Source organism: Cherax quadricarinatus, chromosome 100 (assembly GCF_038502225.1).
Source record: "Cherax quadricarinatus isolate ZL_2023a chromosome 100, ASM3850222v1, whole genome shotgun sequence".
In the NCBI taxonomy this organism is placed as follows: domain Eukaryota; kingdom Metazoa; phylum Arthropoda; class Malacostraca; order Decapoda; family Parastacidae; genus Cherax; species Cherax quadricarinatus.
This window is the reverse complement of record NC_091391.1, coordinates 5,281,720-5,296,267: the sequence shown is the minus strand read 5'-3', so window position 1 is coordinate 5,296,267 and position 14,548 is coordinate 5,281,720. Positions and strand designations below refer to the sequence as shown.

General features: G+C 39.6%; 1 protein-coding gene across 4 annotated transcripts in view; it reads left to right on the top strand.

Annotated features, from left to right (window-relative positions):
- The window catches only part of LOC128704640 (RING finger and SPRY domain-containing protein 1), a 68,980-nt gene that overhangs the window by 32,316 nt on the left and 22,116 nt on the right, over nucleotides 1–14,548 (top strand). For all 4 annotated transcript variants that reach the window (XM_070079603.1, XM_070079604.1, XM_070079602.1 and 1 more), the window contains exons 7-9: nucleotides 9,120–9,235; nucleotides 9,813–9,956; nucleotides 11,357–11,571. In XM_070079603.1, coding sequence (XP_069935704.1) covers nucleotides 9,120–9,235; nucleotides 9,813–9,956; nucleotides 11,357–11,571 — 475 coding nt within the window. The remainder of the gene's footprint in view (nucleotides 1–9,119; nucleotides 9,236–9,812; nucleotides 9,957–11,356; nucleotides 11,572–14,548) is intronic.

The window sequence follows — 14,548 nt, the reverse complement described above, 5'->3', positions numbered from 1 at the left end:
AGCTGGTCGTGACACTTTACTCCTGGGATGTCGGAAGATGAAAGCTCAAGGTTCACACATTTACACAACCAATATTAATACAGTATTAATATACTTAGAGGCTTCATTTTGAGCACATTAGTCATGAATTATTATGATTGTGTTTTAATGCATTTTTAACTTCAAATTCACATTTTTCCATAACATTTGGAAAGGCTTGTATGAGACGTAACTCTTTTGTGCATGTTAAGTTTGGGATATTGGCAGTTTGGAGGGATATGTTGTGTATCTTTATATGTGTATGCTTCTAGACTGTTATTTCTGAGCACCTCTGCAAAAACAGTGATAATGTGCGAGTGTGGTGAAAGTGTTGAATGATGATGAAAGTATTTTCTTTTTGGGGATTTTCTTTCTTTTTTGGGTCACCCTGCCTCGGTGGGAGACGGCCGACTTGTTGAAAAAAAAAAAAAAAAAAAAAAAAGTTTTTTAAGTATGATCTGCATTAAAAACAGTTCTTTCTTCTTTCAACGTACCAGCCGTATCCCACCGAGGCGGAGTGACCCAAAAGGAAAAATGAAAGTTTCTCCTTTTAATTACAGTGGAACCTCAAATTTCGAACGTATCGCTTATCAAACTCTTCGAAAATAGAACCCTTTTTTCGAACCCACTTTGCCCCTATTATTGAACTCGCCCCTATTTTCGAACCGCCGGATACTGGACCTGTCCGGCAGCCCGCCCTGTCCGCGTCCCCATGCAGGCTCCGTGAGTCTGATTTTGTTGATGCTTGAGTGAACACTAACTTGCACTCCCATTCAAACATTTTACGATTATTTCATTGTGTTTAGTGCTTGTGGGACTGTGAAATAAGCTACATTGGGCCCAAAGAAACTTGTTAGTGGTACCCCTGTGGTCTAGAAAGTGAGAAACACCATAGATGTGAAGAAGGAAATAATACAATAGTGGAATGATGTCCAGATGTTTGTGCAGAAGTACCACCCTGAGCAAGCTAAAACAAGCCATCTTTGCAACAAGTTCAGTGACAGAACCATGTCCCATTTTAGGGAAAGCATAGAGGCACCAGAAACAGAGGACTGTGGACAGTTATTGTGTGAGACAAGGGTCCAGTGACTCTTAAGCTGGTCCTAGTGGCATTAAAAGACAGAGAAAGGAAGTAACCCCAGAGAGGGCTTTACCTGAAGTCCTCATGGAGGGGGATTCTCCTTCCAAACACTAACCTCAACTCCCTCTCTCCTCCTCCCTATCTTCCAGATGCCATCACCAATCTTCAATAAAGGTAATTAAAATGTAGTAGGTTGGTAGACAGCAACCACCCAGGGAAGTACTACCGTCCTGCCAGATGACTGTGAAACAAAAACCTGTAACTGTTTTGCATGATGGTAGGATTGCTGGTTTTCTTTTTCTGTCTCATAAACACGCTAGATAACAGGGATATCTTGCTACTCCTACTTACACTTTGGTCACACTTCACAGACACGCACATGCATATATATATATACATACATCTAGGTTTTTCTCCTTATTCTAAATAGCTCTTGTTCTTTTTTATTTCTTCTATTGTCCATGGGGAAGTGGAAAAGAATCTTTCCTCCGTAAGCCATGCGTGTCGTATGAGGCGACTAAAATGCCGGGAGCAATGGGCTAGTAACCCCTTCTCCTGTATACATTTACTAAAAAAGAGAAGAAGAAAAACTTTATAAAACTGGGTTGTTTAAATGTGCGTGGATGTAGTGCGGATGACAAGAAACAGATGATTGCTGATGTTATGAATGAAAAGAAGTTGGATGTCCTGGCTCTAAGCGAAACAAAGCTGAAGGGGGTACGAGAGTTTCAGTGGGGGGAAATAAATGGGATTAAATCTGGAGTATCTGAGAGAGTTAGAGCAAAGGAAGGGGTAGCAGTAATGTTAAATGATCAGTTATGGAAGGAGAAAAGAAAATATGAATGTGTAAATTCGAGAATTATGTGGATTAAAGTAAAGGTTGGATGCGAGAAGTGGGTCATAATAAGCGTGTATGCACCTGGAGAAGAGAGGAATGCAGAGGAGAGAGAGAGATTTTGGGAGATGTTAAGTGAATGTATAGGAGCCTTTGAACCAAGTGAGAGAGTAATTGTGGTAGGGGACCTGAATGCTAAAGTAGGAGAAACTTTTAGAGAGGGTGTGGTAGGTAAGTTTGGGGTGCCAGGTGTAAATGATAATGGGAGCCCTTTGATTGAACTTTGTATAGAAAGGGGTTTAGTTATAGGTAATACATATTTTAAGAAAAAGAGGATAAATAAGTATACACGATATGATGTAGGGCGAAATGACAGTAGTTTGTTGGATTATGTATTGGTAGATAAAAGACTGTTGAGTAGACTTCAGGATGTACATGTTTATCGAGGGGCCACAGATATATCAGATCACTTTCTAGTTGTAGCTACACTGAGAGTAAAAGGTAGATGGGATACAAGGAGAATAGAAGCATCAGGGAAGAGAGAGGTGAAGGTTTATAAACTAAAAGAGGAGGCAGTTAGGGTAAGATATAAACAGCTATTGGAGGATAGATGGGCTAATGAGAGCATAGGCAATGGGGTCGAAGAGGAATGGGGTAGGTTTAAAAATGTAGTGTTAGAGTGTTCAGCAGAAGTTTGTGGTTACAGGAAAGTGGGTGCAGGAGGGAAGAGGAGCGATTGGTGGAATGATGATGTAAAGAGAGTAGTAAGGGAGAAAAAGTTAGCATATGAGAAGTTTTTACAAAGTAGAAGTGATGCAAGGAGGGAAGAGTATATGGAGAAAAAGAGAGAGGTTAAGAGAGTGGTGAAGCAATGTAAAAAGAGAGCAAATGAGAGAGTGGGTGAGCTGTTATCAACAAATTTTGTTGAAAATAAGAAAAAGTTTTGGAGTGAGATTAACAAGTTAAGGAAGCCTAGAGAACAAATGGATTTGTCAGTTAAAAATAGGAGAGGAGAGTTATTAAATGGAGAGTTAGAGGTATTGGGAAGATGGAGGGAATATTTTGAGGAATTGTTAAATGTTGATGAAGATAGGGAAGCTGTGATTTCGTGTATAGGGCAAGGAGGAATAACATCTTGTAGGAGTGAGGAAGAGCCAGTTGTGAGTGTGGGGGAAGTTCGTGAGGCAGTAGGTAAAATGAAAGGGGGTAAGGCAGCCAGGATTGATGGGATAAAGATAAAAATGTTAAAAGCAGGTGGGGATATAGTTTTGGAGTGGTTGGTGCAATTATTTAATAAATGTATGGAAGAGGGTAAGGTACCTAGGGATTGGCAGAGAGCATGCATAGTTCCTTTGTATAAAGGCAAAGGGGATAAAAGAGAGTGCAAAAATTATAGGGGGATAAGTCTGTTGAGTGTACCTGGTAAAGTGTATGGTAGAGTTATAATTGAAAGAATTAAGAGTAAGACGGAGAATAGGATAGCAGATGAACAAGGAGGCTTTAGGAAAGGTAGGGGGTGTGTGGACCAGGTGTTTACAGTGAAACATATAAGTGAACAGTATTTAGATAAGGCTAAAGAGGTCTTTGTGGCATTTATGGATTTGGAAAAGGCGTATGACAGGGTGGATAGGGGGGCAATGTGGCAGATGTTGCAAGTGTATGGTGTAGGAGGTAGGTTACTGAAAGCAGTGAAGAGTTTTTACGAGGATAGTGAGGCTCAAGTTAGAGTATGTAGAAAAGAGGGAAATTTTTTCCCAGTAAAAGTAGGCCTTAGACAAGGATGTGTGATGTCACCGTGGTTGTTTAATATATTTATAGATGGGGTTGTAAGAGAAGTAAATGCGAGGGTCTTGGCAAGAGGCGTGGAGTTAAAAGATAAAGAATCACACATAGGGTGGGAGTTGTCACAGCTGCTCTTTGCTGATGACACTGTGCTTTTGGGAGATTCTGAAGAGAAGCTGCAGAGATTGGTGGATGAATTTGGTAGGGTGTGCAAAAGAAGAAAATTAAAGGTGAATACAGGAAAGAGTAAGGTTATGAGGATAACAAAAAGATTAGGTGATGAAAGATTGAATATCAGATTGGAGGGAGAGAGTATGGAGGAGGTGAACGTATTCAGATATTTGGGAGTGGACGTGTCAGCGGATGGGTCTATGAAAGATGAGGTGAATCATAGAATTGATGAGGGAAAAAGAGTGAGTGGTGCACTTAGGAGTCTGTGGAGACAGAGAACTTTGTCCTTGGAGGCAAAGAGGGGAATGTATGAGAGTATAGTTTTACCAACGCTCTTATATGGGTGTGAAGCATGGGTGATGAATGTTGCAGCGAGGAGAAGGCTGGAGGCAGTGGAGATGTCATGTCTGAGGGCAATGTGTGGTGTGAATATAATGCAGAGAATTCGTAGTTTGGAAGTTAGGAGGAGGTGCGGGATTACCAAAACTGTTGTCCAGAGGACTGAGGAAGGGTTGTTGAGGTGGTTCGGACATGTAGAGAGAATGGAGCGAAACAGAATAACTTCAAGAGTGTATCAGTCTGTAGTGGAAGGAAGGCGGGGTAGGGGTCGGCCTAGGAAGGGTTGGAGGGAGGGGGTAAAGGAGGTTTTGTGTGCGAGGGGCTTGGACTTCCAGCAGGCATGCGTGAGCGTGTTTGATAGGAGTGAATGGAGACAAATGGTTTTTAATACTTGACGTGCTGTTGGAGTGTGAGCAAAGTAACATTTATGAAGGGATTCAGGGAAACCGGCAGGCCGGACTTGAGTCCTGGAGATGGGAAGTACAGTGCCTGCACTCTGAAGGAGGGGTGTTAATGTTGCAGTTTAAAAACTGTAGTGTAAAGCACCCTTCTGGCAAGACAGTGATGGAGTGAATGATGGTGAAAGTTTTTCTTTTTCGGGCCACGCTGCCTTGGTGGGAATCGGCCAGTGTGATAATAATAAAAATAATAATAATTATTTAAATTTACTAATACATAATTGAATGCTATATTTGTTGTGTGTATGTTAAGCTATAATTAATCTCTATAAAATTGAATATTTTTGTGTTTCTGGAATGGATTAATTGTATTTCCATTATTTCTTATGGGAAATATTGCTTTGCTTTTCAGACTTTTTGAATTTAGAACTAACTCCTGGAACGGATTAAGTTCGATATTTGAGGTTCCACTGTATGTAAATTTTTTTGTTACTGGTATGTAGCTTATATGTTATTTCACTAAGAATTAATTTGTACACTTCTCTTATATGTATCATAATTTTAGTTTCTTTTATTATTTTTTCTTTTCTTTCAACACACCAGCAGTATCCCACTGAGGTGGGGTGGCCCAAAAGGAAAAACAAAAGTTTGTCCTTTCACATTTAGTAATATATACAGGAGAAGGGGTTACTAGCCCCTTGCTCCTGGCATTTTAGTCGCCTCTTACAACACGCATACCTTATGGAGGAAGAATTCTGTTTCACCTCCCCATGGAGGTAAGAGGAAATAAACAAGAACAAGAGCTAGTAAGAAAATAGAGGAAAACCCAGAGGGGTGTGTATATATATGCTTGTACATGTATGTGTAGTGTGACCTAAGTGTAAGTAGAAGTAGCAAAACGTACCTGAAACCTTGCATGTTTATGAGACAGAAAAAACACCAGCAATCCTACCATCGTGTAAAATAATTACAGGCTTCCGTTTTACACTCACTTGGCAGGACAGTAGTACCTCCCTGGGTGGTTGCTGTCTACCAACCTACTACCTATCTTTTATTATTACATTCTCCAAAAGAATAAGAGGCATAATATTATGACTGGAACAACACAGGAATGGCACAATATCATGACTGGAACAGTACAGGAAGTCTTCAACTTACGAACACACTTGGGACCTCCTGTATTATGTATAATAATCTTCTTTCTTTCAACACACCGGCCGTATCCCACCGAGGCGGGGTGGCCCAAAAGGAAAAACGAAAGTTTCTCCTTTTACATTTAGTAATATATACAGGAGAAGGGGTTACTAGCCCCTTGCTCCTGGCATTTTAGTCGCCTCTTACAACACGCATGGCTTACGGAGGAAGAATTCTGTTCCACTTCCCCATGGAGATAAGAGGAAATAAACAAGAATAAGAACTAGAAAGAAAATAGAAGAAAACCCAGAGGGGTGTGTATATATGTGCTTGTACATGTATGTGTAGTGTGACCTAAGTGTAAGTAGAAGTAGCAAGATGTACCTGAAATCTTGCATATTCATGAGACACAAAAAAGGACACCAGCAATCCTACCATCATGTAAAACAATTACAGGCTTTCGTTTTACACTCACTTGGCAGGACGGTAGTACCTCCCTGGGCGGTTGCTGTCTACCAACCTACTACCTAGGATGTATAATAATGATATTAATAATATTATACACAATAATGATATACACAGTACAGAAGATTCTCTATGTGTTTGTAAGTTAAGGACTTGGTGTACATAAATAACTCACCCATAGAAAAAAGAAGCCTACGACGATCATTAATGGTCCAAGTCGGACCAAAACATCATCGCGAGTTCTCCATTTTCCACCATCATAGTGACCCAAACAAGGAAATATATTGTCACTTGTTTTCTATCTTGTTTCTCCAAAAGTGTAGACGTCGCAGTTCACATGGTACAACCTTCTGAAGTACGATATCCTTATCCATCCTTCAGAATGCTGAAGCAATTTTCTCTTATTTGTGACTTGATAATGGTCTTTATTTTATCGAAACTTCATCTAAAATACAAAAAATTAATGGGAGCACACATCTGTCAAATGATTTTACCAGTAGCATAAATCGCCCATGTTTCTGCATTTAGCATACATCTGTATGTTATTCACTTAAATCAGTAATATACATCTACACATTGTGTCTACAATTAGCATACATCCACACATCTACACATTTTCTTCTACACTTGTACAAACCAAATTCTTTCCCCAAATGGATGGAAAAAATGAAAGAATATTGACAATCTATCCCTTACTGCTGTCTTTTTTCTGTCTCATAAACATGCAAGATTTCAGGTAAATCTTGCTACTTCTACTTACACTTAGGTCACACTACACATACATGTACAAGCATATATATACACACCCCTCTGGGTTTTCTTTCATTTTCTTTCTAGTTCATGTTCTTGTTTATTTCCTCTTATCTCCATGGGGAAGTGGAACAGAATTCTTCCTCCGTAAGCCATGCGTGTTGTAAGAGGCGACTAAAATGCTGGGAGCAAGGGGCTAGTAACCCCTTCTCCTGTATAAATTACTAAAGTTAAAAAGAGAAACTTTCGTTTTTCTTTTTAGGCCACCCTGCCTTGGTGGGATACGGCCGGTTTGTTGAAAAAAAAAATATGTACGTATATATATACATAATATTTTTTTTCCAACAAGTCAAGCCGTCTCCCACCGAGGCAGAGTGACCCAAAAAGAAAGAAAATCCCTAAAAAGAAATACTTTCATCATCATTCAACACTTTCACCTCATACACCCCTTGGGTTTTCTTCTATTTTCTTACTAGTTCTTGTTTTTTTTTTCTTTTGCGACCAAAATGCCAGGAGCAAGGGGCTAGTAACCCCTTCTCCTGTATATGTTACTAAGTTTAACCCTTAAGCTGCCCAAACGTAGATCTATGTTCACATGTGTAGCGCTCCAACCTTCATTTTCTCCATTTGAAAGCATGTAATAAAACACAGATCTACATTTGGAGCACTTTGCACAGATCTATGTTTGGACAGTTAAAAGGGTTAAAAAGAGAAACTTTCATTTTTCTTTTTGGGTCACCCTGCCTTGGTGGGACACTGCCGGTTTGTTGAAAGACGATCTCCCATGCATAGAAATTCAGCTCCATTCTGTTTAAGTTCTGTGCTGTATTCGACTGAAAGGCATGTAACGCAGATCATATATTTTAAATGACATTTATCTCAGAATTGAACATTATCATATCTTTAGAGAACCCTAAAACTACATTTTTTTCTGTAGAAATGGTAAAGTTTCTTTTATTGATATTGGTGCAAAGAACTGGACTTACCTCACCTCACCTTACCTAGATTGAACCTGAATGTTTACCCATTTCTCAGGTGCTCTATGATCCCTGTGGGTTTAGCACTTTCCCCCAACTAATAAAACAGTTCTGAGTGAATTGTCATTTAAAATAAAGGCTTACTCTGCATTAGATGTCTTGTTAGATAAATGGCCACAGATGCAACTAGTTATCCATGGGGAAGTAGAACAGAATTCTTCCTCCATAAGCCATTCATGTCGTAAGAGGCGACTAAAATGCCGGGAGCAAGGGGTTAGTGAGCCCTTCTCCTGTGTATATTACTAAATTTAAAATGAGAAACTTTCGTTTTTCCTTTCGGGCCGCCCCGCCTCAGTGGGATACAGCTGGTACGTTGAAAGAAAGAAAGAGATGCAGCTAGTGTGACATTTTATTGTGCCAACATTTCACTCTCCAGGATCTTTAAGCTCCTGGAGAGCAAAACATTACCACAATAAAATGTCACATTAGTTGCATCCATGTCCATTTATCTAACACTTTGTTGGTAATTCTACCGTTATTACTAATTACAGGTGCTCCTTGACTTACAATGGAGTTACGTTCTGATGAATTCATCATAAGTCAAAAATATCGTAACTCAGATATGAATATGATATGTTAAATAAATAAGTATTGTCACTGAATTAGTAAATAAACAAATAATTAGCTAACTAAATACCAGTATTGAAAAGTAATTAAGTAAATAAAAGTTACCGTGCACTTGCCACCCTCATGCTGGGTAATTATCTTAAGCTTCATCTCCAAAGTACAGTGGACCCCAGCTTAACGATCACCTCCAAATGCGACCAATTATGTAAGAGTATTTATGTAAGTGCGTTTGTACGTGTATGTTTGGGGGTCTGAAATGGACTAATCTACTTCACAATATTCCTTATGGGAAAAAATTCGGTCAGTACTGGCACCTGAACATACTTCTGGAATGAAAAAAGTTCGTTAACCGGGGGTCCACTGTAATTGCTTTGGCACCGTCATAAAGCTGAAATACCATAAGTCGAGAATCACCCGTACATGTCTTGCACACATCTTTCACCTTGTTGCTCCAGTGGCCAGAAATGAGAGGCGATGGAACATGTACACTGTGTGTGAAATGAAGAAATAGGGTGAGAGCTTTCTAAAATTTTCTCTTGCAGTTATCTGCGAAGGCCGTCCATACTCCTATGAAAGCATTGACACAGCTCACCTTAATGCAATGTTGAATAGTAATGATGTTAGTGAATACCTCAAAATCTCTCCAGATGGATTGCAAGTAAGTGTATTTTCTAGTTTTTTATTAGTTATTTACAGTTTCTTTAAACATTATTTAATTTTTTAAATACAGCACCTCTTCGCTTAATGACGGAATTTCGTTCCTAAGACCATGTCAGTCAACGAATTTATCGCTAAGCGAGAAGCATACTATAATGGTAGTGAGTTTGTGTCAGTCATCTTTGATATTGTTTTAATGTTACCTTTGTGCCATTTATAACATTTTTAGTATATTTTAAATGTTTATACAGTAGTGTACTGTATATTGTAATAAACAGAATAGAGGAAATAAGCTCTAATATACATTATTTAAGTATGCATACTGGTCAGAGAGCCCGTCGTAAGTCCGAGTCGGCAGTGAACGAGTACATCACTAAGTGAGGAGAGGCTTTATTTTGTGAGAAGCTGAGTAATGCATCTTGGGTGTAATTGACAGGTAATTGACCTTAGAGAGCGTTTGGTTTGGGTGTAATTGACAGGTTCGCTGCGATGCATTATCCTTTGAGAGCATTTGTGTACTTTTAAAAACATTTTGTGAGGAAACAGAGTAGCACATCTTGGATCTATCTATTTTACAGGCACGCTGTGATGCATCATCCTTTGAGAGCGTTCGGTGTACTTTTCAAGTTGATTCTGGAGTGTGGTATTACGAGGCGACCATCATAACTGCTGGTGTCATGCAGATTGGCTGGGCTACTAAAGACAGCAAGTTTCTTAACCATGTATGTGTCACGGTTTTATGGATACTACTACACGTATACCAAATAAGTCAGACACATTTGCTAGAGTTTAGCAACCTTTTTTTTTTTTTGTTGTTGTTGAAATGTTTTGCCTGATCTGGATCTTCTTTAGTCAGAGTTTACTAAATATTGGATACAGCTGAAGCAGCGATGAGATGAGTTGAGGGGGATCAGTCCCTAACCCTTGAGGGACTAATCACCTCACTGCCTCAGGTGTCTCCATTATTTACTCATCTCTGTTTCTAATTGAAGAAGCTGCAGTTCGGGTGGAACGGTTTGGCAGTATAGATATGCATCTGCTGCACGTGTTAGGCTAGGTTAGTCTTGTCAAGAACCAGGACAACTGTTTCCTGATTTGGGTTTAGTCATATAATGACCAGCAGTGGAAACTGTTGATCATCTGACCGAGACCTTCAGCTGGCTTACCCCTCCATCCCTTTAAAAATTATGGTTATGGCTATAATCATTAGAATCTTTCATGTTACACATGTGTCTTACTAATCCACAACTGGTCTACTCTCTTGCATGGTCTGGATGAGCATCACATCTCATAATATTCCAGAACTATAAAGATTGGGTTAAAGATAATGTCTGAACAGTTTGGTGAAAATTGGCGAGATTCTCTAATCAATACTTTCTATGTTTTCTTGGCTATCTTCATTTTGACAGTAAAATAACCACAAATTCAATGTAGTGCTACCATTGAATTAACGGCTATTCAAGTATAAATGTAAATTCTTGTCATTGAAAATATTAAAAGGTTTTCTATGCTATACTTCTCACTTTTAAATTTTTTAAACTCTTCTCATATCATAAAAATGTTTGGATGAAACCATCCAACTATTTGACATTGAGAACGGGAATTCGTAGGAAATTTTTGCCAGATGCCTAAACCTCTTAAAATTGTCTGAAAGAAGTTGAAAATAAAATCAGATTCCTCGTCATTTTGTATCTCCCTTGATAAAGCTGTGCGAGTAAAATATTTTACCAGGGCTACCTTAACCCTTAAGCTGTCCAAACGTAGATCTATGTCCACGTGCTGGGCACTCCGATCGTAGATCTACGTTTTTTTTTTTACATGCTTTCAAATGGGGAAAATCAAGGTCAGAGCACTACGCACGTAAACGTAGATCTATGTTTGGACAATTTAAGGGTTAATGCATGTGAAACACTCTTAAAGCAAGGAACTGGTGCTACTGTCCCCCATTCCCCAAGCACTGAATGACCTCTACGGATTAACCACAGTATGGGAGGGGTTAGAACCCTGGCAAGTGAGTTGTAAAAATCCAGGCCAGTGCGCAAGCCACTGGGCCGGCTTGCCCAGTGGCTTTAGCGTTTTCCCACAATGATAATTTAAAACAGTTACAACCTTTCATTTCCAGGAAGGTTATGGAATAGGTGACGACGAGGTTTCTGTAGCGTATGATGGATGTAGACAATTGTTCTGGCATAATGCACAGAGTCAGTCTCACACGCATCCCAGTTGGCAGCCTGGTGATGTGCTGGGCTCACTCCTTGACCTAAACAATGCTCAGGTCATCTTTTATCTTAATGGCGACCCTCTACCACCTCTCACCCAGGTCTTTAAAAATGCCACGTAAGTAAATTAAAATCCGTTTCACCCTATTTTGAAGATGTGTTTCCTCTGTAAATTAGGTTAAAATAGTGTGAAGGGATTCAGGGAAACCAGTTACCCAGATTGAGTCCTGGAGGTGGGAAGTATGGTGCCTGTATTCTAAAGGATGAGTTTGGGGTATTTACTGTTTAGAGTGACATCTAAACTGTCGTATTTGTGCACCTCTGGCAAGACAGTGATGGTGTGAATTATGGTGAAAGTACAGTGGACCCCCGCTTAACGATCACCTCCAAATGCGACCAATTATGTAAGTGTATTTATGTAAGTGCGTTTGTACGTGTATGTTTGGGGGTCTGAAATGGACTAATCTACTTCACAATATTCCTTATGGGAAAAAATTCGGTCAGTACTGGCACCTGAACATACTACTGGAATGAAAAAAGTTCGTTAACCGGGGGTCCACTGTATTTCTTTTTTGGGTCACTCTGCCTTGGTGGGAGACGGCCAGCATATTAACCCGTAAACGGTCCAAGCAGATCTACGTTCACATGTGTAGTGCTACAAAAGTAGATCTACTTTTTTTTTACATATTTTCAAATATAACAAAAAAAAAAAAGTAGATCCAAGTTGTTTTACACATTTTCAAATGTAAATAAACAAAAAGATTACTTTTTTTACATACTTTCAAATGTTGAAAAAACGTATATATACGTTTGGACCGTTTACTGGTTAAGAAACAGTGATTGTATGGCTTTTAAAACAAAAGTGTGAGGTACAATTACAGTGAAACCTTGGTTTTCGTATGTCCAGGTTGTATTTAAAACTATAGTTATTCTCTGCTGAATGTATTTTTTGTTAATATTTCCCATAAGAAATAATGTAAATTCAATTAATCTGTTCCAGACACCCAAAAATTATTTTTATTTATTAACACATCAGCCGATTCCCACGAAGGCAGGGTGGCTCGAAAAAGAAAAACTTTCACCATCATTCACTTCATCACTGTCTTGCCAGAGGCACACTTACACTACAGTTATAAAACTGCAACATTAACATCCCTCCTTCAGAGTGCAGGCACTGTACTTCCCATCTCCAGGACTCAAGTCCGGCCTGCCGGTTTCCCTGAACCCCTTCATAAATGTTACTTTGCTCACACTCCAACAGCACGTCAAGTATTAAAAACCATTTGTCTCCATTCACTCCTATCAAACACGCTCACGCATGCCTGCTGGAAGTCCAAGCCCCTCGCACACAAAAATATTAACAAAAACTACATTTTTATAGAGAATAACTATAGTTTTACATACAAACAAGGGCATACGAAAACAGAGGTTCCATTGTACTTCATTTCTTTCATGCATTATAAGGATAATGTAATTTACATTCAATTATACATTGTTAGACACAAAAGAAAGCAATTAGTATGCAGTGTATTTCAGGCAGAAATGAGGATCCCTTTCTATTTTTTTTATGCTAGACTAAATTATGAATTTTACTAAGGTGATTTTAAAATTCTTGTAAAATTTTGAGTAAGAAATGTCAGACGTTGAATCTGGCAAGCATTAAATTGAAACCCAGTGATGAGCAGGGGAGCGGTGGGAACAATAAGGGAACACTGTATCAACATCCAGGGTCCCAGACTATTCAGCATCTTACCAGGAGATATCAGAAACACGGCTGGAACAAGTGTAGAAGCCTTCAAGAGGAAACTGGACAAGTATCTTCACCAGGTACCAGATCAATCAGGCTGTGATGGATATGTGGGGCAGCAGGCCTCCAGCAGCAACAGCCTGGTTGACCAGGCAAGCACCAGAGTAGAGAAACTCTTGAAACTCTTCAAAGGTATATCAAAGGAGGTGACACTTGACCCCTGCCACCACATATAGGTGAAGACATAGGATGACAGCTAAGTATGCAAAGAACTTAGAAGTTTCAAGGAGATCTTCATAAAAGATTTAGGGAAGTTTTCACAGGAGAAAATGGAGAGCTGCATGAAAGCAACAGCAGCAGCTCCAGAAGTTTTATATAGATTGGGCTTAAGGGTGAAAATCTTGATGTGAAGAAAGTAGCTAGGAGTTACAGGTGCCCTTTGACTTACAATGGGGTTACATTCCGATGAACCCAGCGTAATTTGAAAATACTATAGTAAGTCGAATATAAATACGGAGTCTCCCCTACTTGCGAACAGGTTCGGTTTCAAGTGGTCGTTTGTAAGTCCATTTGTTTGTAAGTATGTATGTACTTACTTATATGGAACAAGTGTAGAAGCCTTCAAGAGGAAACTGGTCAAGTATCTTCAGCAGGTGCCAGATCAGCCAGGCTGTGATGGATATGTGGGGCAGCAGGCCTCCAGCAGCAACAGCCTGGTTGACCAGGCAAGCACCAGATGAGCCTGGCCTATGGCCGGGTTCCGAGAGTAGCTAAACTCTCAAAACGCTTCAAAGGCAAAGGTAAAGGCAGTGTAGTTTATGTACACATGACCATCGAGTAACCTAGAAGTGTACATAGGTTAAACATGTACACGAACACAGGAAAAATACTGTACAAAACGTGTCGTAAATGAACTAAAGTTTATAATGTTTATAATAAAGTTCGTAAATGATGTAAATTTAATCAAACAGATGGTGAAAAGGTATTGGCCTGAATGTGGTAGCATCTGAAGTTGATGGCACTGATTCAGGCTCCTGACGGGACTCATTACCTTTGTCCAGCTTCTTGAAGAAGCGGTCTAGGGATGTCTGGGTGGTGGCCTTCTCTTCTCTTCACTTCTCTTCTCTTCAGAGATGAGATGGTAGCAGTGAATTGCATCACTGACAGCTGCTGAAACCTTGGTGTACTCTTCCACATTTGAACTCTACAATTCAAACAATGACAGCGATTCTTCAAGCAAACAAAACCCCTCTGCCATCAACTTCATCTGGAAACACTTCGGTTCTGGAACCACTTCCACTTCCTCTCCTTTTTATTCCTTTCTCTGGGTTTCCAGCTCCACAAGGTC